Genomic DNA, 25,423 nt, shown 5'->3' on the forward strand with positions numbered 1-25,423 from the left:
CATCTGCACAGCAATATTTACTGTGCCACGGGTCTGGGGAGATTAGTTCGGTGAGTGTCTGGGAAGCCCTGAAGAACTACAGAGCACTGTGTTAAAGGCTGAGTATTAGTATGACAACATCCCCCAGTTTTTCCATTAAAAAAAAACACCCCCAAGTCTAATAGGGCTCCCCTGGATACAGCTGCAAAATCTCCCCCTCAGGATACAGGCTGGCAGGCTGCTAGTGATCGACTGTTGTTGACTAACGTCATGTTACTGTTACCACAGTGTCATGTTGAGGACTGGCCCACTGCACGTTCCCAGTTTGCCACAGGGTCCCAAGCCGCAGCAGGAGAGCAGGACTGGGGCAGGGCAGGGGAAGGAGAACTCCAGGGGGGACACACAGGAAGGCCGTGCAGGCTGCTTCCCCCTCGGAGGCCCAGGCGAAGCACTCTGGTTTATATCCTATTCCTCCAGGCAGGAGTTACAGCCCTGAGCTACAGGGATGCTTATCTTTCATCAGCCCTAGGAGAGAGAGAAGCCTTGCAGCCCAAAGAGAGCACACAATCCCAGCGGGGCTGCCACAGACTCTCATCCCCTGGGAAACGGGGCCACTTCATTTAGGTGCCTACAGAGGGAACCAGGTCCCCCCTGAAAACGTTCGCTCAACTGACAAGTAAACAGACGCCATTTCCCCAACAGCCTGCGTCTCAAGTGCCCCCGTGCCAACTCTGAGAGCCTTCCCCGTGCTACCTGTGCCAGGGATCCTGCTGCTGGGGCTTCGCTCGCCGCTATGGTTATGGTAAGCGAACAGCAGCTGAATGCGGCTCATCTCCCAGAGCTCTCAAGTGAAAATTAGTCACGGCTAAGGCCTTGTCTGCAGCGGGCAGCTGTTCCAGTCTAAGCGAGGGGTGGATTTCAACCAACCTGGCTATTCCAGTACAGCCATGGGGATGTTCTGGGACAAGACTGGCCATATAACTACAGTGGCTTAATCAGCAAAACTTTCCCATATGGCCAAGCCCAGAAGCAGTGACCCCACCAATCCACAGGGGGCCCAGCGCTGCTCTCATTCACACCCGGGCTAGCCGAGGGATTTCAATGGGGCCGCACGGAGAGCAGAATTCAGAGGCAGGACAAGATCTGTTGAGTGTTGGAGAGGATCACTTTGTCCTGACTGTTGTTTCATTTTAATAGAACAACAACGGGCTGGACTTGATAGCAACAGCAGTTAATCACCACCCTTCGCTTCAAACAGTTAATCAAACACCCTTCGCATCAACTGCTTCTGCGTCCAATATACACCCTCACACGCACACACAATGCAACATAAGCCTGCTGCTTCTGCGTCCCATACACACCCTCACACGCGCGCACACAACGTGATAAGCCTGCTGCTTCTGCGTCCCATACACACCCTCTGTCAATATAAAACACACACAAAATCTATGTTAAAATAACATTATTAGGGTGGCAAAGTCAAGCACTCAAACATTCGGAAATGCCCACAGTAGGGCTGCCTGTGCACCAGTAATTCGGCCAGCTTGTATGTCTCGTACAGTCTTTCATGACATGATCACATACTATTTTTTCCACTTTCAGATCTGGTGCCCGGCCCAAGTCAAGCCCGAATCAGCTTGAAGGCAGAGGTGACACGTGGAGGAAGGGGCATGTGGGGTCACGTGCCCCTCCTGCTCCCCAGAGTTGCTGCTTAGTTTGTACTGAGTGGGCTCACCCGGATTGAGCATGCTCAGTAACACTGCTGAAGCCAGCTGCCCTCACTCTGCCCTCCCACTATCAGCAGGTGTAGCTTCACCCCAGTTGCTCAATGTTGGGGCATGCTCAGTGAGGATGGACTCTCTGGAGTTTTTAGCCGCTAAGATCGAAAGTGTCACTACTGAGTAGCTGCAAACTGATTTTTCAAAGGCTTCTCTCTTAGGCAAATCTGGACGGATTTTCACATGGATGACAAAGGGCACCTCCCTAACATTCAGGCCCCCACCCTGCCAAATTTCAAGCCCCTGCTCCATACCCTGGGGGCACCAGGGATGGTCAAAGAAAAGGTCGCCAGAATTTTTGTAACGTTGCGAAACAACTTATTGTTCTCTTGCCTGCCTCTCAGAAATAGCTTAACTGTTTTGGCTGAGACTTTCAAAAATCATAACAGTAATAATTCAGCCTGAGGCAGACACCCTGCGTAGGACATCTCAGCCCAAACAGTTTAAGTTGGCCAAGTTAAAAGCAACTGAAGCGGGGTCTTATGATGGGATGTAATAGCCGGCACAATAACAGGTGGAGTTACCAGCCCTGTCCATAATACTGTGGCTTCGAGCACTGAGCACACAGGACTGCCTGGGATCTAATCCCAACGCTGGCACTGATTTGGTGTGACCCTGCCCCAACTCACTTCCCATTTCTGGGTGTCAATTTCGCCATTTGTAGTGCCGGGGTGAGCAGACTGCCCTTATCGCAAGGGTTAATTAGTGCTCATGCAGCTCTTGGGACATGCCAACCGTGTCACCGATGCTTGGTGTTATTCAGAACGCACATGTGCACACACACGGACACACCCCCGACTCCTGTCCAGATCCTGTACATGGGAACTGCACCTGATTAGCGGCATATTTAGTAAAATGGTCGTGTGCCGTTGGTTTATCACCTAGTAAAACTCCCTGGAATATCAGTGGCCATAGAAAGCCCATTAAAGGCTTGGGGGCACCATAAATTGAAAGCACTTTACACCTGTCTCTGTTTTTATGTGGATTTTTCCCAAGGGCTGATGGTGACAAGAGACCGGTTCTGACTGGAGAGCCGGGCTGAGCAACGTGAATTCCCAAAGGAGCACGGCTGAGTGGAAAATTTGGGGGAAGAGGGTGGGAGGTGGTGGCGATGGGTTGGGGCTCCAGCTAATGACCACAGCTCATATAGCCTGGCCCCACCAGCTGATTCAATCCATCAACTAATCATTCCCGCACTTTTCCCTCCCCAAATGATCGGTTCTAAGCAAGGGAAGGAGAGACCTTGTGGGTTTGGCTTTACAAAACTCTCAACTGGGGTTCACCAAACCAGAGGAAATTCACAGGCTGCTTCTGTGATTACAATCGTCTGTCAGGGCAATTTGGTTTTAGAACAAACCTGTTATTCCAGCTTAGGTTTGATGGCTCGCCAGAGCAGGGCTGAGTCAGGCCAACCCGCACTTTAGACAGGACTAACCATTGTACGTCTTCATGGAAAAGCCATGAAGCACATTGCAGGGCCCATGCTTCTACGGCTTCATCCAAACCTCACCACGGCAACAGGCGTCTTTCCATTGCTATCAGTGGGCTTTAGATGAGGCCTCCTACGGGGGTGGTACCTTCTTCCTGCCAGGAGAGCTCGATTTCTACCCTCCCGGGAATGGCTAGGATCCGGAACAGTGACACGCTAGGGACACGACATGCTCCGGGGGGTGGGAGGGGATGGATATTCATTCCCGATGGTAATCACCCAGAGGACATGGGTGTCCGGTCAGCCCCAGCTCCCTCCCCTCTTTGCCCCCAACAGCCTTCTCCTTCCCTGTGCGTGAGGGTCAAGCAGAACCGGCTGCCCTGTGAAGAGCGCGGAGCCCTGCGGGGCCCCTTCCAGCGTGGCAAACAGGGGCGGAGAGGACTCGATTGTTATGACACAACTCAGGCGCTAACTGCAGCGTTCCCAAAGAGAGGAAGTGGCTGGAAGAACGGACTGTGTCTGGAAATGCTTTTGTGATTACTCGCCACTCTGGGGGGACTCGGGGAGGCTGCTCTGGACGAGTGCTCCAAAACTGACTCCAGATTAAGCAATACCTTTTCTCCACCTCCCTCCAAATGTCCACGGCTCGGTCTCTTGCACACAAAGGGGGAGGGAGAGGGCAGAGGAAGGCTGGGAGCTGACATGGATTCCATTTATTAGGGTCCGTCCCGGCAATCACCTAAAAGGGAGGAGGGTCAGGAGTGCCAGGCACAAAGAGGTCAATTAATTCAGCTGGAAATGTTTTTACAAGTCAAAATTTATTGTCCCTGGGCCACATTAGCACTGGCAGAGAGGACATTAGGTTGCACCCCTACTGAATAAGCAGATAAATTAAAGACATCTGGAGAGCAGAATGAAGGGAGAGATTATTAATGCTGAAATTTAGAAGCCAAGGTCTAAGCCACGAATCCATCAGCGCCACTAGTTATGTCCAATAAATTAGGCGAGATAAGGATTGAAGGATGGTGTATTAAAGGCAACACTCGTTTCTGAGCTGGCACATGGGCTTTAAGGCATTCTTCCCCTTGGGCGTTTAACCCTATCTCTTTACAAGCCACACTGAACCAGTCGGCGGGTTAGAGCTACAGCACACAGGGCAAGGGAAGGCGGATGCTCAGGCAGATTTCCCAGTGGCTGCATGGCTGGAAAATGCAGGCTGCCCTGCGGAGCGACACCAGACTATTATTCTCCAAAGCAGTTTGCAACACCCCCTGCCAGTCCAGCCCTGACCCTTCAACGCACTTCAGTCCTGACCAGTGACCCCCCGGCTATGCAAGATCTCACCCACCCCTCACCAGCACCCCACGCTCTGTCGTCATCCCTCAAACCTCCCAGGAAGCCCTCCCCGCTAGTCCAGCCTGCAGCTCCCCACCACGCTCTGCCAATGCCCTGACCCTTCCAGCAGCCCCCCTTATTGCAGTCCTGCACCCACTTACAGCCCAGCCACTGCCAACCAAGCCTGACCCACTGAGTCCCGGCTATTGCATCGAAAGCCAGGCCTGGTCCCCTGGGGGTGGGGTGGTGGGGGAGGGCATGCTGTGACGCACAAACATCAGCCAAGAACTAGCCGGTTACCACCAACCTCGCGCTCCCCTGTGATTTTGGCAGGATTTGAAAACAGGCCAGCGGATCTGAAAGGCTAATGCATTAAACAGTATCACCAGCCACCCTGCAGACGGCACCACAAGAAGGGGGAACAGTGTAATTCGGATGACCTAGTGCCCAGCAAAGATAGGGAGAACATCAGGGTCCCATTCCCCATCCCTCCCCACGGCCAGCTGTTCCAGAACCACAGCCCTGCTTGGGCCAGTGGGGCCAGCAAAGACCGTTACAATCAGCCGTGCCTCCGGGCACCATCCAGACATCCGACTTCCCGGCAGAGGCGCTCCCCGCCGGAGCCTGCTCCCTCCTGCAGCCAACCAGAGCCACCTTTTAGGACGTGCTGCAGGATACATCCCTGCAGCTGGGGAAAATTCAGCCCAGAGCGGGGGGAGTGACTTGCCAGAGGCCATGCAGCGAGTCAATGGCAGAACTAGGAATAGAAGCCAGGACTCCTGAATCCCAGTCCAGCGCCCTCCTCGCTGGCACTGCTGTAGCCTGGATGTTTATTGCCAGTGGGCAGGGCCAGGCTGGCTCTCCTTGGTGGCCAGAAAGATACTGCTTCTGCAACGGCTCCCAGCTAGCGTCAATGGGTCACACCAAGCAAAGTCTGGGCGATGCCCACAAAACCGCTCATTCCGCACACCTCAAGAACAGCTCTAAAGCCTGGACCCTCCCCACAGCAACCCCCGCCCCATGTGAAGTGCCACCATCCATTCCAGCCGCCTATTTTCCCCAATTAAGGCTGAGGACCAGTTCCTGGGCCTTTCAGACCGCCCGAGGACAGAGCGTCTGCGCCCGGCACCCCCACCCTCCCGATTCCAACCTCCTTAACTCATTACCGGCCTGGGGTCAAGTTGGCTGAGCAGGTCGTTCAGGGACTCATAAACACGCCACGGACATCCCTAATGATCAGCCTGGACAGAGCCCATCTGGGCCCTGACCTCTGCTCCCCTGCAGTCATGGCAACATACCGGCCACATAGCAGGGGCTGGGGCTCCCGCGGCTGTCCCAAAAGGATTATTCACTTCTTCCTCGTCTGGGATTGGCGGGGGGGGGGGCTTATTTGGAGACACTGGGGGTGGGGGAGCGTGTGCTAGGTCTTGCGCACCCCGCTATCGCCCGCCCCGCGTAGCTCTGCCGTCGCAAGTGCCAGCTCAATATTGATTTAACAGGAGTCAGGTGCTACAAAACCAGATTAGGAGCGCGGCAGGCAGGCGCTAATTGTCTAGCAGGCAGTGGGAGGAAGGCAGGCTGGAGCCCCTCAAGCGGTTGGGTGCCTGGGAGTCCCACCTCCAGTCTGTGCCCACAGGGCCACTGGTAAGGAGGAGAGCAGGTAGTCTATAGGGCGGCCCTGGCAAAGGGACTGGATTAGCTGAAACCCCCCCAACATTCCTCGACATCAGGTGATACCCCCACCCTCTGCATCACTTGCACTGAACACCCTCCCCTCGCACCGTACTGACCCAAAGAGCTTCCCTGCCCCTCCCCCCGCGCTAACCAGTGCTCCACGGGGCCGGGCGGCCCCTACAGCCAGCCAGTGTGCGTGATGGTTCATTTCCAGACGAGAGCGGTGCTGCTGGGAGCTGGGAACGAGTGACATCCCCTCCCCGTCGGCGCGGGAGCCCGGAGGGCGGCATGCTACGTGGCAGGAGGCAATAGCTGTTAAAAACTCACCGGGGTTCTTTCCCCCTCACCCCACCGCTCGCTGTCGCTAATCCAGAGAGCTGGGTTCCCGGGGCTCCTTCACCCCGTGAATGACGACAGGGGATCGCTCACACTCCCATCCGGGCAACAGCACAGCCTGGGCCGGTGGGTTGAGCCTGGGGCTCATGCAGGTGGCTGGAAGTCAGGGCCTTGGCCCAGCCTGGCAGAGCCCGACTTCCAGAGCTGCTGAGAGCTCCCAGCTCCAGCCAAAGTCGGCAGGAGCCGAGGACGCTCAGCAGGTCTGGGAGTCGGGCCCTTCGGCTCGCTCTGTGCCTCAGTTTCCCCATTTGTGAAATGGGGCTAATTATACCCAGCGACCTCGTGGAGGGGAGGCTAAACTGATCAATGTCTGGGAAGTGCTTTGAACTGAGCTGGAAGGGCCAGGGAGAAAGCAGCTTGAAGCAGAAAGGGGAGTTCTTGCTGTACAGCCCGGCTCCCTCTAGCTTGGGCTCCTGGAAGAGGCCACAGACATGCAGAGAATTACTCTTCTAATGTGTCCAGACAGACAGACCCCCCCCCATGCATCTCCTTCAGTCTCCTTAACAGTAAGAATGGGAGGGGAAACCCCCTTCATCGGGCCTTAGGGGAGCACTGCCTTTGCTCGTCACCCCCAGACCAAACTCAGCTCATCAGTGTCATGAGCTGCCAGTTCTCACAGTCTCTAAAGGACACTTGAAGGCCTGGGTCTTGGGGGAGGCAGCGGCAGGCCATGCGGGGGGAGGGGAGCTCTGGTACCATCCGGCTTTGCCCTCGCTTAACCTCCGCCTCAACAAAGCGAGCGAGACCACCCCAATATCTCCCTCTGGCCTCCACCGGCCAGTAGCCCCGGGGCCAGCCCAGAACAGCCCTGGAGGCAGAAGCACCAGGTGCATTTACTGCCCGGAGGGTGACTGCGAATCACCACCAGGGCCCGTGAAATCGCCACGCAGAGGGTGAGGTCTTGGGAAGCAGCTTGCGCCCAAGACCGAGTGTGTCTGCTCCTCTCCTGAGCCGTGCTGGGGATCGGAGTAGGGAATGGAACCAGAGAGGGAGGGAGGGACTGGCACGTGGCCTGGCACAGGTTGGGGCTATGATGAGCCATTATTAAGCTCAGCTCCTCGCTCTGCCTGCTTCTACAAATCGCCCCTGGATACTGAGCTGGGCGCTGCTTGGCTGGCTCCTAGGGGCTGGCTAACAACACGCTGGTGGTGTCTGGAGGGAGAGGAGAAGACTGCAGCCTCTTGTGCCTCTAATGAAGATTCCCACCCCTAGATGGTCCCCCAGGGCTGGGCTGGCTGGCTGAGGGGAACGAACGCCAAACGAATGCACCAGGCCCCTGGGGAGATCCAAGCCCCCATGCCTGTCACTGGTGAGACAGCCCTGCCTGGGGCAGCACACACCAGTCCTGTGGCTAGCACAGGGTTTGCTCCAGTGGCTGGGCATGCACTATCTGGGCATGCAGGGTTCGAGGCTGGCTCGAAAATAAATATGGCCCTGGGAGTTTCCGCAGCGGCGAAACACAGAGCTCTCTCTCTGTATTAAAGCACTCCAGGGCCGGCGCTGTTCTCCAGTAGGGAGGGACAGTCCGATTCCAAGGGAGAGACCTGGCATGGCTGTGCTGTGCCCCTTCTGGGGATCAACAGAGGACCAGACATGCTACAAGCCCCTGTCCCCTTCGATACAGGGACAGCCCTCCATTCCCCAGGGGCTGTGGGGACTGTCCTATCCCTCTCCCCGCAGTCCCTCGCCCTGCTGGCTGCCATTTCCATACCCCTAGGATCCGACCCACCAAGGTGGATGCAAAGTTCCCAGCAGAGGAGGGAGTGGGTCTGGGCAGGATAAGACCTGAGCGGGCTCTGGACAGATCATCAGTCACAGACACTGCAGGACACACGGTGAGCCGCTCGCTCGGCAAGGGTGAGACAAGGACAGCGCTGCTCACCCTGAGCTGAAACCCATCGGCACGGGCAGCGGGACAGACTGGCAGACCAGCTCCACGGAGCCCCAGATCACTGCCCACCCCAGCCCCGACTCTAGCTGCGCCGGCTCTCTGAACAGCCTGCTCCACGGCTCCATCTGCTCATCCGCTCCAGGAGAGGCAACCTCGGAGCCAGAGGAGCTTAATCGGTGCCTCTAGCCCGCATTAGAGGGCAAAGGCTCTGCTTGGCCTGCCGTGCCCTCTGCCTCTTAACCGATGGCAGCCGTAACAAGGCGGCAGCTATGCTCATTTCAGTTGTCAGACGGCAATAATCGGGTTTCTGGTCATGGGGATGAGCGCGCACAGCTGTTTCTTTCCCACTGGATTTCCCACTTGCTCTCCGCTCCTCTCCAATCTGACCGAGACACAGTTGCATGCACCGATGCAGCTGGCCCGATCCCTCTCCTTCCCCTGGCCCCTCTGTGCCCAGGGCAGAAAGAGCAGCATGACGATGGCATGAGATCGGGTGATCTCGCTGCTCCCCTATTCTGACAGGGTTGCACTGACCCCTCAGCTCATGGCAATGGAGCCACATGGGGACCCGAACTCTCTGCCCCCGGGGCTAAGGGACTCTGCACTAGCAGCCAGGAGGACAGCTGGCAATCTCTCCCGGGAGACCCAATCCTCGGCCGCAGGCTACAAATTGCTCCCCTGGACTTACTGGGGATTACTCAGCCTGTGTGATGCGTGAACAGGGCCCCTGCACAGCTGGCATAACCCCTCCTGTACAAGGCAACAACATGGCGACATGCCTGAGGCCACTAGAACAGGAACTGCCCTAACTGCGGCTTTATCCCACACCTGCAGCACAGGGCGTGGCCCCCGCAGCAGGGGCAGTGGGACGGATGCAGTGAGGACCCCGACCCGCTGGTGGCCCAGAGGTGACGCCCAATGGGGAAGCGCAGAACCAATGGCTCGCTCCATACTCCTGGGAGGAGGTGGAGCCCGAGTGGAGATGGGAGGCTGACAAGGTGGGGAGCGGAGCCCATTGCTAGCTCTGAGCTCTTTCAGGGGCTGGCCAGGAGCAGGTGTGCAGTCACACCAGGGGGCCCACCCACCCCAGGGTTTAACAAGCATTGCTGCAGCCGTGCCTTGCCCAAAGGCGTACTTTTCAGCTGGAGCACCCCACTGCACATGGGGCCCCACGGCGGACCAGGCCACTGGGCCTCTCCTCCAGCAACCAGCTCCCTCATCTCATCCAGCCCACCCGCTAAGACACAAACAACGGCTCCAAACACCAACAACCAGCAAGTCAAAGCGACACCTTGGCATTAGCCCAGGCAAGTCCCGCCAGTAGCTTCAAGAAAAACCAGTGGCTGCTTCCTCCGGGGGGACTACTCAGAAATTACTCGTGCTCATGTTATTAACTAGTTACACAGGGAAAACGGCAGCCTGGAATCTGGGGGAGCCGGGCGTGGGGGCAGCTCGGAGAGAGGGCAGGAGAGGGACCCCGGTTCCCCCCAGCACCATCTCCCAGCTCGTGGAGAGGTGGGTGTGGGACAGCCCGGTCAGCCGACTGCCAAGAGAAAAAGAGAAGGAAGCAGCGTCTCCTGGTCCCTCAGAGACACTAACCACAGCCTTTGACATCACCGCAGCTGGACAAGGGACTAATTTCCCTGCCACAAAGAGACACCGCTAGCCACAGTGTCAAGGCCCCACCCGCCGGCAGCACCACACCTTATCTGAGCCTTTCCCACCAGGGCTCCCCAGACGGAAATGCTGCGGGGCCTGGCACCCTTCTGGATGCCCTAGTCCCCGGCTTGCTTGCTCTGAACTGCCCTGGCGGTGACACACTGTACGGCAGCCTGGGCCTTTAGTGCCACCACCGCACTCTCGGGCTGCTGGGGAGTTGTGTGTGGGCTGGAGCAGGGCCATGCCAGGCACAGGCCAACTCCGCCATCGGGCGGCCAACAAACCCTTCCCTCCACTGTCGTGTCTAAGCCATTACAGCCCGCCGGCACTCCCGCACCCGACCCTGACCCACGCTCCCCCCAGGTCACACAGGAGGGGCTGGGCCGGGGACCCTCAACACTCAGCCTGAATGTAACCAAACGTGACCGAAGCGTCTCCTGAAGCAGCTGCAAAAGGCTGGGCTATGGGCGCTGCGCAGCTTCCCCCAAGAGCCGCCGGCACACGGTGGGCGGGAGACCAAACCTGCCCATTCCTGCGAGCTCCTGCCTTGGCTGGCGGCTGCATTTGCTTTTCTTTCGCCAGGCCACACTGAGACATCTGGGCGCAAGCTCTGAGCCTCCAGCTGCCAGGAACCAGAGCGAAGGGCAACGAGGGGGCTGCATCTGACATGGGCACTCGGACGTGGGTGGCCAGGCCTGAGAACCTGGGCCAGTCCAGGATAACGCCTTGCCAAGGCCAGCATGGACCAGGACTCGGGTCCCACAACGATCGGGGAGGGGACAGCGGGAGACCTAACCTCGGCTTGTACAGTGCTGGGCCACCTTGTGGCACGACTTGCAAGCTACTGCCCCAACGCCCCTGAAATGAGGAGCAACCTAGCTGCCCATGGCTACCAACAACTCTCCCATCCACCCCAGGCTTTGAAGAGCACGTGGCTTCCTGGTTTATAATGACAATCAGTCACCGTGCGGCCACCCTGTAACATCAGCCCACGCTGGGCTGGGGGTGGAGGGCTCTCCTCCCCCCGTTCTAATGGGGCCCACGCCCCGCCACTCAGGGCTCTGGTAACACCATAATCTCCTGAGGCGGCAAGAACCCTTCTGCCGAGCCATCTTGCATCCGCCTCTGAGTCCCCCCTCGGCCCCAGGGCCATTGAGTTCCTGATCTGACATCTGATGGCTGATCTCTGATGGCTGATCTGCCAGCTCCTGAGGAAGGGCAGTGGCAGCTGAGCGACCAATACAACGTCTTGCTTTCATTGTTATTTGCGCGGGTATGGAGGGAGAAACGACCCAGTCACTCCGGCAGGAGGAGAGCTTACAGGGCTGCACACTGGGGATGTGCCTCCGCCCAGGAGCCGCCTCACAGCAAATTTTAAGCAGCCTAATCTGGCAGCTGACAGATTTAGGATTTGTTTAAGCGCTTTTCACTCGCTGGACTTTAATCATCACATTTCCGTGACCTCCACAAAAGCACCTCCCCCCGAGCTGTCCACAGTCAAACCGTATTCCTGCGGCAAGCCGGGTTCGGGGACCTGATGGGAGCCCCTCACAAACAAGGACACCCGCGGGTGAAACACCAGCCCCGCTTGCCATGCGGAGGATCTGTCCTGCCGCCGACAGTGCAGTGTGTGTGGGGGGGGACACTGGGAAAACCCTCTCTTGGGTCTGGTACTCTAATGTTCAAAAGCTAGCATGCCCCATACGCAATCAAGTCAGGCGTTCTGCTCCATCGCTGCCCACACAGCAAGGCCCAGCCTCTCGCCTGGGAGTTACTGTCAAATCACTTTGCACAGAAACCCTTTTTCAGAGGCCCCTGGCACCCGCCCAAATGCCTTGGCCCTGTTTTCACAGCACCCCCTGCACACTGCCGGGCGCTCTCTGGGGGGTGCCGCTCTGCGCCACAATCCCAGCGAATTACTTTCCGAGCAAGGTCCTAACACCAGTTTAACGGCACGTCCCTCGCCAGGGCTGTGCCAGGCTCGTGGCCCGGGCTGAGGCTTCGCGGTGAGATCTAGGCCGCACGCTCCACAGCCCTCTCACCTTCCCTTGCCCCCTCCCTCCCCCGCCCCCGGCACAGCCCGTCCGCACTGCCCCTGCATGTCGCTCCCCCTCCCGCCCTGGGGACCGGGGCTGGCTCCAGAAGAGAGAGCAGCTGCATGGGTTGGACGCTCAACGTTTTCCAGGGGGGCTTTTCCACCCTGGATTCTCCCATCCTCTGCAGCATCTCCCAACACTCCCACTCCAGGGGCGGAGGAGGGACCGTGGCCAGGCAAGCCTTGGGGGGGAGGGCTCCTGGCTTCTCTGTTAGATCCAGCGCCTGGCCCCCTCCACTCCCGGCTGGCATAACAGAGCAAACCTGAGAGTCCCCGAGTGTGCTCGGAGGGGGGGGGGGGAGGTTGATTCAGCCAGTCTGGGCCTTTTACTGCTCTCCAGTACACTGGGGTAAATCCAGGGTAACCCCGCTGGGCTCACAGGAGAGGCCTGGGCCGGGAGCCAGGGCACGTCTGACCTTGTGTTTCCAGCTCCTCCTGCCAGGCACTCAAGGGAAGTAAATATTTGCACTTACTCAGACTCTGGAGCAAGGATGACCAGGTCTTCATCTCCAGCATAGTGCCCCAGCCCTGGGCAGCGGGAACCCAGCGGGTCTAAGACGCAATCCTCAGCATGGCTAGTCCGGCTCCCCCCTTCACCCTCCAGAACAGGGCCACTCGCAGCGCCTACCTCCTCGCCTCCCGCTGGAGTTTAACTTCCCAGCCCCGGGGTCAGCGGCACTCGCCCCGCGGAGCCGGGGAGGGCTCACGGTGCCTGTGTGAACTGGGAGCAGCTGCTCTCTTGTGCTGTGGGAGCCGCGTGGCAGACGGCGCGCCAGCCGAGGGAGATAGCAACCATTTTATTCCCTTTAACTCTGCCTGCCTTCCTCCAGCTCTCCCTCTGTTCCAGGGCTCGTCCTGAGCTAAAGGAGCTTTCCTTCCCCCTTCTCCGCCCACTCCCCTGCACTTGATAGCAGGCTTGTCAAGACTGCTGAGTTGCTGCTGACCTCTCACCCGCAGCTGCTAATTAAGGTTCCACAGTGACAGTTCAAGTGCCTTGCCTCAAGTTTGCAGCACCAAAGCGTCTAATTGGAGGCGCTTTTTATTTCTCAATAGCAGCCGCTCCGGGTTTGGGGGTTTGTTTTGTTTTTTTCCCCGCCAGACCCGAGCAACAGTGCTTCTGGCTTTTGTGTTCGCTACTGGGGGAGGAAATGGGGAATAAGAGAGGGGCGGAAAGGCAGCCCCTGCTCCCCCACCCCCAGCCGTCCCATCTAGCCTACCAACTGCAGCCCTCCTCCTCTGCCCCCTCTCCTGCAGGACGGCTTGGCCCCACGCTCCCGCCGCTTGCCGTGTACCTAGGCCCCGCTGCTGCCCTCCGAGGCCGGGCGACGGGAGAGGCCCGGGGGCTGGTGCGACGGGGCCACCTCTCATGCTGCGTCTTGCAGTTGGCGAGGAGCAGCAGCGTGACGGGCTGCGGCACATGCTCTGCGCACCAGGGAGCAGGTCCCTACGGTCGCACCTTCCTGGGGCAACGCCGCCACGTTATTTACGGCCCATGTTAGGTGCTGGCTGGACCCCGGCAAGCCCCGTGGGAGGGCTGGTGTGGGAAAGCGTCAGGAGAGAGGAGGCAGAGAGGGGAGAGATGGGACAGAGACCGAGGGGAGATAAAAAAGAGGGATAACGGGTAAGATTTAAAAATAAAGGGATGGAGAGAGACAGGCAGTGGGGGGTCATGGGCAGAGCACTGGACGGCATCAGGTGTCCAGGCAACACCTAGCAGGATGGCCCCCCCCATATCTCAGGTGGGCCCGCTCTGCCCTGCCGTAAGGCAGTAATCATCCCAGCGAGGGAGGAAGGGGAGTTCTTGGGTGCCCAGAGTTGGGGCAAGGGGCAGGTGTGCAATACGCGCCCTGGGAATGCTTCAGCAAAGAATGAGGTTTTTTCCAGTGGCAGATTCTCAAAGTCCGGTTCCCTCTGCCAGTCACATGCGCCTAAGCGATGGGTACAAAGAAACCATTGTTGGACTCGCAAAGACCATGCCCAGCCTCCCAGACGAACCCCAGATAGCCCCTGTGCACTGCTCGGCTGAGTCTACGTTTGGAAGTAAAATCCTTGCCGTGCGACAACCCACGTCATTCGTAACAGCTCAGCACCTTGGCTTTGTTCAAGTGTTTGCTGCGCAGCCTGACAGCTAAATCCTACAGGCTTTTCCTCAAGCCCCCTCTGCCTCCCGGAGCGGGACTGAGCGGGAGCCTGACCGGCGGAGCCTGAAATGCCACTCAACACTGGAGGACAGTGGGCTCAGGGGCAGGATGGCTCTTGGGACCAGCCGTGGGATATGCAGCCTTTCCCCACCACCTTCTCCAATCATCTGCTTCGCAGCCATCCCCAAAGGAGGAGCAACTGGTGCTGGTTAGCACGTCTGCTGGCAAACAGGCAGGGAGGGCAGGCACTGAACAAAACTACGTGCCAGGAGCAAGCTCCCACTGGCACAAAATGCAGCGACTCGGGTCTCCAGGAACACACAGCTCTGGTGCCCGGCCCTCCGCACTGACTTCCCACGGGCCAGTTCAAGGGCTCTGCCGGTTATTCTGACCCTACATGAGACCAGCACAGAGGGACAACTACTCATAGGAAAAACCACCATCCGGGCTGGGGAGGAGAAGTGTGATTGTTACACTCTGGAGGCACCCGGATACCACCTGGGTGGGTGGGTGGCCGGACAGACAGGAGACCGGGCTGTGAAGACTGAACGCCCCCTCTCAGTCAGGCCCTGCCACTGCCAGCACTGCCCGTTCTGGCGGATCCACGGTGGGCTTCGGTCTCCGGGGCTGTCAGTCTGGTGCCTTTCACTAGCACTAAATTCTAACAAAGACAAATCTATCAGGGTTAATATCTGCGGGAACCTGGTTTGGCAAAACTCCTGTGGCCCATTGATCAGCCCTTTGGCGAAATCGGCAGCTCCATCACTTCTAGGACTCAATACTGTTAATTTCCCAGACAGCAGGATCTGAGCAGAGCTGGATACAACATGTGAACAAAAATCATTGGAAGCTCTGAACACATAATGCAGCAATTCATAAAAAGGCCGTCAAGTCAGCAGTAAAGAGCCCTCCCTATTAGCCAGGGTGATTAGGACAGGGAAGAGGAGCTGAATATTTCATCTTGCAGTGTCATTAACCAACTGAGAGGCAGTGTGTGTCTGGCCCTGGGTTCTAGGACTCTGAAGAAAAACCATGCCAATCTGTGCATTACAAAAAGACACGACGAGAACACACCTCCCCACGTTGCAGCCTGGTCGGGGAGTCTCAGAACCATCTCCCTGGGAAGGTCTGTGCCATGGTCTAGCGGGCAGGACATTGAACTGGGAGCCAGGACACCTGGGTCCTACTCCCAGCTCTGCCTGTGACCTTGGGGAAATCAATTCCCCTGTTTCCTCTGCCCTCCTTTGTCTGCTCATCTCTTTAGACTGCAAGCTCTCCAGGGCAGTGATTGTCTCTCTCTGCGAACGGGCAGACCTAGCAGCACGGGCCCCCGATTTCACCAGGGGCCTGCAGGTGTTACAACACCACAAACATCACCACCACCGCAGGTCCTTCAGCTCTGACTAACCTACGTGAGAGTCCGTCGATTCTCATAGGACCCACCCCATGAGGCTAAGGTACAGGGATGGGCACTGTGCTCCCTGGGAGATGGCAGCCATACAGCCCCTGCGGGCAGATACACAGCAACCCAGGAGCGGTAGTAGGACGTGGAGCCTTTCACCTCTAGACCAGGTCTCCTGTGGACTACAGCCTTTGCTATCTGCGGCCCGTCTGCGGGCCTGAGAGAGGCAAGTTGGCAGGGTCCATGCAGGGGACAGCTAGGACCCGTGCTGCCAGCATCAACAAAACCACCCAGGTGGGAACAGGTGAGAGCAGGAAGGCCTCCCTCCCACCTGGAGTGCGCCACATGGGTTTGACCCTACTCTACCGACAGGGGAAACTAAAGCGCCAATGCCATCCTGGGAGGTTGGGGTCTCGGAGTCCCACCCCAGTTCTCACTGGGATCACGGCCCCTCCTTCCTTCAGAGGGAACTCATTCAGGATAACGCTGCACCCAGCCCCCCGTGTGAGTAAAGTCACCTGTCCCCACGCTGCCCATCTCTGCCACGGGTGCTTTACTCCCGGGGGTGGCTGAAGGATGGCCCAGAATGGCCCGAGACAGCCGCAGCTTCTGCCCTTGCTGCGCCTCGAGGCGAGTTGCAGAGAGAAGGGCAGGTTGGAGCGGAGACGGAGTGGGAGCTCTCCCCTGTCTGCCAGAGCCCCAAGGGGACTGCTGGCATCCGCTACATCAGCGGGGCAAGAGGGGACGTGGCACTGCACGACTGAGCAGCCGACTGAGCTGAGCCCTGGGGAGGCCGGCACCCAGCCCACCTGCAGCGGGGCTGGTCCCCCAGGACGCACTGAGGAAAGGCGTCTCGATCGCTGCAGAGGCTGCAGGCTCCATGGCAATCTACCCACTGGGTTTGCACACGACGCCAGGGCCAAGGGGCGACACAAGGGGCTGCAATACGGAGCAGCCTGCACAAGAGGAGGGGCCAGGTCCGTAGCTAGAGAGAGGCTTAACCTAACGGTCTGAGCACAGACCCAAGGGGCAGGAACTCCTTGAGCAAATCATGGCCCTTGTGTGCCTCGGTTTCCCCATTTGCAAAGCGAGGAAGATCCTGGGAAGGCGGTTCAGTGAGTGCCTGTTGGTCGGGTACTTTGAGATCCTTGGGCAGGAGGGGTTCGGAAGCGCTGAGTGCTATGAACACCAAGGCAAAGGGTGTCGGTGTGAGTCTAGTCCCGGAACCCCCCCCTCTTGGGGAGCACAGACTCCGGGGGGGGGGACGGACACAGATGGACACAACCAGCTCTAGCCTCGCTACTGCAGGCACGGGACAGCCCCAGCCAGACTCTGCTAGTGACTGTGCCTCGGCGCGCCCCAGCCGGTGCAGGGGTAAGGGGAGCAGCCGGCGAGGCCGGAGACAGGGCCCCCGCTTTGTCCCCCTCCCTTTCCTTTGCTTGTGCCAGAAGCTTGACAGATCTATTATGTCGTGAGCACTCGAGACGTTTTATCAGGGCGAGCGAGACAGGGAGAGCCGCTGTCCTGACCCCGTAATCAGTCTGAAGAGAAACAGAAGACGGCTTGTATCATCCTCCCAGGTCAGAGGCCAGGAGGAGTTAGCCATTACCCTCCAGTGCTGCCAAATTCCTGGGATTCAGGGCCAGGCAGGCAGCTGCTGCCGCAGGCCCGGCCCCTTCCGCTCCCCTCTAGGTCTGTAGGAGACAACAGAGCAGGTGCTGAGCAGGGGGGCAGGGATGCTGGGACCAAGAGGTGGCTGCACCGACGGCCTGCCCTGCAGGGTTTGATCGACCCAGTTGAGCCTCCCGGTGGAGTTTTCGTTTTCGATCCTGTTCCAGCCCCTGCGAGAAGGCCTCTCCCGGCCCGCTGGGTGCGGGAATCTGGGGCAAAGGTCAGAGGGCGCCAGCAGCCCACTCATTTCCGCATGGCTAGAAGGGACCCCCGGCTTGGCTGTGCTGATCCTGCAGCCTGGAACCTTTCCTCACTCCCCTGGCGACACACGGCCGGGGGCAAGGTGTGGGGTTGCAATGCCCCCGCAGAGAACGGGCCGCGCTGATCCCGCTCCTCTTCACCGCCTTCCCGACAGAAAAGGAAAGCCGCCTCCACGCCGTATCGATGTTTTTTCCACCTGAAATCAGCTGTGTACAATCTGACCCTATCCGGGCAGCGCTCCCCATTCGAACCGCGACCGGAGCACACGCCGGCTAATCTCTAATCAGGCATCAATTCTTAATGTCCCTGACACACGAGAGAGAGAAAGGAGAATTCATTCAATTAGCAGGGCTGGAGACTCTACCCTCGCCTGGTACCTGAAAAGAGCCAGAGCCAGGCACTAGCTGGAACCTCCTCACCCGAGACCCCCCAGGATCCAAAGTGGGATTATGTCCCTCTGCCCTGAAGAGTACAACCCAGGACCCCAATTCTCGCCAGGCAGGCAGGTTCCTCCTGGGTTTAGCTCCAGCTGAAATCCAAGAACTCCCTTTGCAAACATGTGAATGGGGAAAAACAGAGATGGCTCAGGTCTGGCCAAGCCAGCTGGTCAGGCCTCTGATCTGTGCGAGCCGACCCACAGCTGGGGAGGTTCAATCTAGCAGTTACAGCAGGGCTCTGGGGCCGGGAGATCTGTGCTCTGTTCCCAGCTCTGCCCCTTGGACAGTTGCTTAGCACCTGATTTTCCGGGGTCAGTGGGAGATGTGGGGTGGCTCATCTCCTCTGGCAATCAGGCTGCTCTGTGCCTCAGTTTCCCTCTCTGTAAAATGAGGCTCAGAATTCCCACCCACCCCAGGGGGGCTGTGTCGATAAGTCATGCTGGTGCCTGCAAAGTGCTTGGCCACTCTCTGAAAGAAGAGTTAAGTAACCTCGGCGTTCAGGGGGCAGATGCTGGTTAATAAGCGACGGACTCCCCTATTTCCCAGTGAGGGGCGGAGCAGCAGAGCTCAGAACAGTGCCGCTGCCTCATGCTGTTGGCTAAGAGAGTAGCTGGGGCGGCCTGGAATTGCTGAAAAAGAAACAAGGCATCTCTGAGTGCTGCAAAGCAGCCAACGTCACAGAGTCCCGGCCTTGGGGGTTCCTCCGGCCGCTGACCTCGATTTGGGAGAGCGTTCTGAAGCCGACGCAGCCCCTGCCGGATACCAGGCCCAGTCGACAGCCTTAACTGCTTCCCTCATACACAGTAATTGGTTTAAATGGCTTCCCCAGGCCCCCTGCTAACGTCCCCGCATCACTGCTCCCCGCTCTGCTACGGCACCGGCAGGCAGCACAGGGGTGTTTTTCTTCTTTCCCTTAATAAGACGGGCCCCAGGATCCTGTCTGCATTTGTGTCTCTCGCCGGAGGGCTGAGGCCGAGCACTAATTCTGGCACCTAGCAACGCTCTGAGACATGGACCGCGAATGTTGCCTCTCCTCGGCCGCAGCCGGCGGGTCAGGAACTCTCCTCTCTGGCAGAGGCTCATTACCAGCTTCCTCGGAGGGGACCAGAGTGGGCGTGGGGTGGGAGCAGGCTCAGGAGCTGCTGCCCACGTGCCTTCAGCCACAATCCCAGAAGCCCAAAGAACACCCCAGTGGCAGCACCTGGCACAGACGCGGCAGGAGTGAATCAGCACGCAGGCACACGCGTGTGCACACCAGCACATGGCACAGGATGGGTGGGACATCTGGGCCTCTGGAATCCCTGGAGACTTGGTGTCTTGTTGCTGGTGCCCTGATACCACAGTGATGGCCACATTAGAAAGCCAGAGATGGATCCAAACTCATCTCAGCTGGAGCTTCGCTGATCTCCGTGGAGTCCCCCCCAGGGATGGAACTGGCCCCCCACATCTCGAAAGGCAAGATTTCCAGCGGTGTGGAGGAACACCGGGATCCAGAGGAGATGTGTCTGCTCAGCAGCTTTGGGAATCAGGCCAGGAGCCCGTCAGGGGACGGATACACATACCCAGACACTCGCTCACGAACACGATAAATGTGTCAATGCTCCCAGCAAGCAGACACACGCACGCTCGTGAACACGCACCCACACCCCCCCGAGGGGAGCAACACGCAAACGCAACTGCTGCTGCACAATCACCAAACCAAGGGCTGCTGGCACTGAAGCCTGTGGGAATCCAGCCAGCTGGGGCCAACCCCCGCACTGAACATGGCCCCTCGCGGGGCGGAGAGGCTGATGGGGAGCAGACAGGAATATCAAGGGGAACAGCAGCATTTGGGGGGGCATGCAGGCATCGAGAGGAGAGAGGTGCTCATTTCCCGCCAGCCCCACCGCAAAGCACCAGCTGAGAATGAACCGCCCTGGCTAACGCAGAGAGGTGACGTGCATCCAAAGCAAGCCCTGGCTAGAGGTGTAGTGTAATTAATTCCCTTCATCCGCTTCCCACTCCGCGCGGCCTCGGATCTGCTCCTGAGCGTTAATTATCCCGGCCTTTATTCCACATCTTTCAGCACGTGAAAAAAGAAAGAAAGAAGGAAGGAAGGAAGGACGGGGAGGCTATCGAGCACCATCAGATTATGGATGCGAGGAGTCAGACAGCTTGACTCTCAAGACATAATCGTTTTAATTGCAAACCCTCGTAAAGGCCAGAGTTGCAAACTGTTCCTGCTCCCCACTCGTCGTATTAAAATCCAATTATTCTCTCTTGCCATGGGTCACTTTACCAGGCACAAAGATGGCTCTTAATCTGGATCCAGGCCTGACTTCAAGAGACACATTAGCATCCAGCAGTGAAACACCTTTGTGCTAGCAAACTGCCAGGGTCCCTACGGGGTGCCAAGGGGACAATAGAGAGGTGCAGACAGGCCTGTTCCGACCTCCCAGAGCCAAAGGTTGTCCCAACCTTGGGCATGTCACTGCTGCTATAACAGGCCAAACCAACGCCCTGATCTGAACTGAATCCCCAGGCTTCAGGGCTGTTTGGATCTGGCCTGGGCCCGTCGCAGGTTCCAGGCTCCATTCACTCCCTCACTCACACACGACTCCGGCATTCCCCCACAGCGAGCAAGAGCCCCACGGTTCCTCCACCCCGCTGTGAGTGAGGCTGGAAATTACCCAGGCTGGCCTGGAGATAGATTGCCCGCAGAGGCGTTGGTGATTTCACAACCGCAGTAACTTTTGGATCCAAGGGCCAGCGTTTTACTCAGCCCAAATATTTGTTTTATTACACAGCTTTATTTGCTGTAAATAAAAGCGCCGGCTCAGCCAGAATCCCCCTGGCCATGCTTCCAGATATGGGAACCATGAGAGTCGAGGGGGAGAGGATAAATTCTGCTCTCAGTTAACTTCGCGCATGTTACTCAATGAACCCTGGAGCACAAAGAGGCCCCAGTTCTCCAGGCAAAGGTTCATCCTCCACCCATGTATCCCGGTTTTAGAGCAGCGTAACTGCTAGCGTCAACTACACCTGTGGGACTGAGTGCAAACCCCCGCCCTGCATCCCAGGTTTGACGTAAGAGCCATGCATGCTCCGACAGCCTGGCGGGCAGCGTTTAACAAGGGAGTTAGTTTCAGGGAGGTGGACAGTCGTGCCAGATGCAACCCAGACTCCTGCCAGCAATCAGTGTCTTCATTAAGAGCTCCCTGTGAGCAGGGATGAAGTCAGCCATCTTGGTTTCAGGGTGTGCGCGGTGACCTCAGCTGTGCCTAGAAAGCCGGTAACGTTTCAGCTGCTCAGAATCAAGAGTGCCACGGTAACATGTAGTTAAAAGGACAGACCCACCCGGCTGTCCCTCTCCTGCAGCCCATGGGCCGAATGTACCCAATGCGCGCACACTCCCACCAGCAGAGTATGGACCCACTGGGATTGCACAGGCAGACCCCCGGGGAGGAGAGGGTAACCGTATCACCAAGCTAAGGTTTTACAGAGCACCCATCACTGGGGGACATAGGTGCTGATACAGACAGTATTTAGCAGTTGTGTATAATAATAATAATTAGAGATATACCAATCTCCTAGAACTGGAAGGGACCTTGAAAGGTCATTGAGTCCAGCCCCCTGCCTTCACTAGCAGGACCAATTTTTGCCCCAGATCCTTAAGTGGCCCCCTCAAGGATTGAATTCACAACCCTGGGTTTAGCAGGCCAATGCTCAAACCACTGAGCTATCCCTCTCCCATGCAAAGGGGCATACAGTGTCTCACAGCAGCCCAATAAGGTAGGTGCTGTAAATCGAATTAATTAGTCCCATTTCCCAAGTGGGGAAACTGAGGCACGGAGCTTAGGCATCTTGACCAAGTCCGCAGCAGAAGTCGATGTCAGAGCTGGGATAAGATTCGATCCCCAGTCCTGTGTTTATGTCTCGGCTCCTCAGATGCAGCTATCCTGGGCGTCCACACAACCTCTGCAATCTGTGCTGGGGCTAATGTGAGCTGAAGGCCCTCAGCCCCATGCAGGACTGGGCCCGCACTCTACTGCACAGGTGTATTAGGATGCTGTAGACAGGGGCAGCTCCAGGCACCAGCGCTGGGAGGTCCACCGGTCCCGATGCTTCAGCGGCAATTCGGCAGCAGGTACGCCAACGGCGCAGGACCGGCAGATCACCCGCAGAAACGCCACCAAATCCGCCTGACTGCTGTGCTTGGGGTGGCAAAAACCATAGAGCTGCCCCTGGCTGTAGACAGGCGCCGAGATGTTACGGAAAGGAATGCAGCCATTACCAGGGGAGTGCACAGAAGGGACACCAAGAAGAACTCTTTCCAAGCAGCACTCGGCTAGGGTGGACAGCTACCCAGCTGCAGATCCTCCACACCCAAGCTCTCCCTCCCCCTCCTCTGCGCCTCACCTCAGCCAGCACCGAAACAGTCAGGTTGCCTCATTCCATCAGCATGAAGGGGGAGGAGGAGGAGGAAGGGAGGAAAAATCCCAGCTACTGAATTTTCTACTCAATTGCTGTGAAAGGAGATGAGAAATTGCCTTCCTGACCCAAAACCGAAGTTCACAGCTGCACTTCATTACAGATTCCTCTCTGAAGCCCAGAGAGAACGCCGCTCAGTAAGAGATCACCTGTTAGCAGCAACAGCCCCCGGCCTGCCTGGAAATGGCTCTGTGCTTTTCCTGCCCGGTGTCACGGCGGGATCACAGATAGAGGAGGGGAGGGAGGGCTCCTCCCTCGTCCTGGGGGCTCAGACTGAACTGCTGGGAGGGAGATAGGAAGAGCCAGCATTGGGGTTCATCTGCCTGGGAGCTCCAACCCCATTCACTGAACCCATCCTTCGGTGGAGAGCTTTCAAAAACTGCCCGACAAGGATTGGCCAGACGCGTCTGGTTTCAAGGCAGTGCTGCTCAATGCTACAAGGGGATCCCCAGTTCAGCATCTCACTCCTCCTGCCCCATCCTTCCCTGGCCTGCCGGGGTTCTTTAGAAGGGAAAGACACTCAACTGCAGACAACAGCAGGTGGAAATTCCAGAGAGGTCAGGCTCAGATGTCCAGGCGCTGAGCACCCAGAATTTGGGCCAGATTTTCTGGAGAGTTCACCTCCCATTCAGATACCGAAATAAGGAGCAGATCTGCACAAGCGCTCAGCACCCACCGGGCACCCAGTGTGTGGAGCACGTTCCAAAAATCTGGCCCTAGGGATGCGGCAGGCCTCTTCAGGAACCAGGTTTGGCCTGGCCCTCGCTGGCAATGCCAGACTGCTCCCAGCAGCGCGCTCTCCAGTGCCTGGGGCAAGCTTGCGGCTCATTGGGGAGGGCCGGTATTTGGACAGTGCCTGGCACAGTGGTTCCTGGTGGGTCCTTTGAGCAGGGGGTTGGACTAGATACCTCCTGAGGTCCCTTCCAACCCTGATATTCTATGATTCTATGATAAAAATCATAATAAATGAGATGACCATGGGATGATCTCACCAACAGGAAAAGCTTCCTAATCCTTGGCCCTGTGCTCAGTATCACCCCATTCTTCCCACACCATCTCTGCCCCCCACCTCAGCTTGGACTGAGCTTTTATTGCAGCTGAATCTAAGGGAGCTGCAGGCAAACTCGCGGGTGGAGCGAGCAGACGGAGGTTGGGTTCTAGCTAGAGAGCTCGGCTTGAGGAACAAGATCCTCACCCGAGCGATCACTGGTGCCCTCTCATGATGGCACGGTGCAAAGGCATCAGATGGGCATGGAAAGATACAGGTGGCAGCAGAGCAGCGAGGTGGACAGATCCCTTGATCCTCCTAGAGCTTTGCTGACTCCAGGCCAGCATCATACACCAAAGCACCCCTACGTGGGTGGGACCGGCCAGCGTGGAGAAAGTCGGTCCTTAGAGCAAGATCCCCCTCTCAAACGAGGAGCCAGCAACGCGTCCCAGCAACTGAGCACACAGTGCAACACAGGGACACAAAGGTGGGGGCCAGAGCCAGCAGTGCTCCCTGCCCACAACAGGGGAGCTGATCCTGCTAGCCCTCGGTGCACCATGCTGGCACCCAGGGGAGCACTGTGCACAGAGAGGCTACGTGACGGGGCCCCGGGAATTTTGCCTGAGCGAGGGCTGCAAGCCTGGGCTCTTGGGATCCAAAGTCAAGCCCCCGGGTAGGTGCCTAGCGACTCGGGGAGGTTCTGCGATTGGAACGGGGCTGCCCAGCCGCATGCTCCCCTCCCTGCCTCTGCCTCTCTCTGCGCTGCGTCTCAACAGGCGCCTGGGGGGTGAACGCATTAAGGAGATACAAAGCAAATCAAACCCATTTCCGCCGCAATTTTCTCTATTCCATTATTGACAAGCTGTTTCTTGCAGGTGACGGCAGGGTCATCACGCCAACCCAGCGCTGCTGAAGCACTGGCTGAGATGGGGGCCTGTGCCTCTCCGATCATCCCCAAGCGACATTCCCCACCTTGTCCCCCCTTCCTGCCCCCCCGCCAGATCTCTGATATAGCAATGCCATTGGGGGAGGTGCAAGCATCTTCTCGGCTGCAGGCTCTACGGAGACGGCGTGATACAGCAGGGAGCATGCTGGGAAATGCACACCCCCTGAACTGGAGCGGGGCAAAAAGCGGGGTGGGCTGCGGTTTTGTAAAAACAGACACCAGGCTCAGATCATCAAACCCCACAGCTAGGGTGGGAGGGTTTGTCCAGTTACATCTTCAGCACTTCCAAGAAGCAGGCAATAGACCAGATGAGGGATCTGGGGGTACCCCGGTTTATCCCCAGCAGCAGAGCTCTGAGTGATGAGAACCAGTATCCTTTGGGTGCCCAGCAGCTCCTTCCACTGGGGGATCTCAATGCAAAGTCACACACACTAACAACCTCACTGCGGGGGGCACAGCCGCCCCCAGCAGTGAGGCAGCGAAGTATCATCCTCTCCATTGTACAGACAGGGAAACTGAGGCAAACCCCAAGGTCTGCCATCTCGCACAAGACCCAGAGAAAGCCAGCATTAGAACCCAGCTCACAGCACCGCACATTAATCACTACACTGCACTCCCTCTCTCACTAGGTAACGGAGGAGAAACAGCCCCCAGAGACAGTGCGCCCCCCCCACGGCAAGCCCCTCCCCAGCCAGACTCAAGGTCACATGGCCACAGTCTGCCAAAGGGGCCGAGGAACTGGGTCCTACGGCCAGCGAGGCGCCCGCAGAGTCTGTCGTTAGCACCATGCCAAACCCAAAGTGGCTGCTTCTAAACTGCAATCCAATAAAAGTGCGGCTTGTCTATTTATCATCCTCAGGGCTTTTTATCG

The 25,423-nt window shown here is 57.8% G+C and overlaps 1 protein-coding gene across 4 annotated transcripts in view; it reads right to left on the reverse strand.

Moving 5' to 3' along the window:
- GSE1 (Gse1 coiled-coil protein) overlaps nucleotides 1–25,423 on the reverse strand; it is a 354,820-nt gene that overhangs the window by 149,068 nt on the left and 180,329 nt on the right. The window contains exon 1 of one of the 4 annotated variants that reach the window (XM_044987179.1): nucleotides 12,710–13,268. The exons of the other annotated variants lie outside the window; for them this stretch is intronic. Within the exon in view, the coding sequence (XP_044843114.1) occupies nucleotides 12,710–12,752 (43 nt within the window). The 5' untranslated portion in view covers nucleotides 12,753–13,268. Of the gene's footprint in view, nucleotides 1–12,709; nucleotides 13,269–25,423 lie in introns of those variants that run through there. 4 annotated transcript variants of the gene reach the window in all.

This window comes from Mauremys mutica, chromosome 14 (assembly GCF_020497125.1).
Source record: "Mauremys mutica isolate MM-2020 ecotype Southern chromosome 14, ASM2049712v1, whole genome shotgun sequence".
Classification (NCBI taxonomy): Eukaryota; Metazoa; Chordata; order Testudines; family Geoemydidae; genus Mauremys; species Mauremys mutica.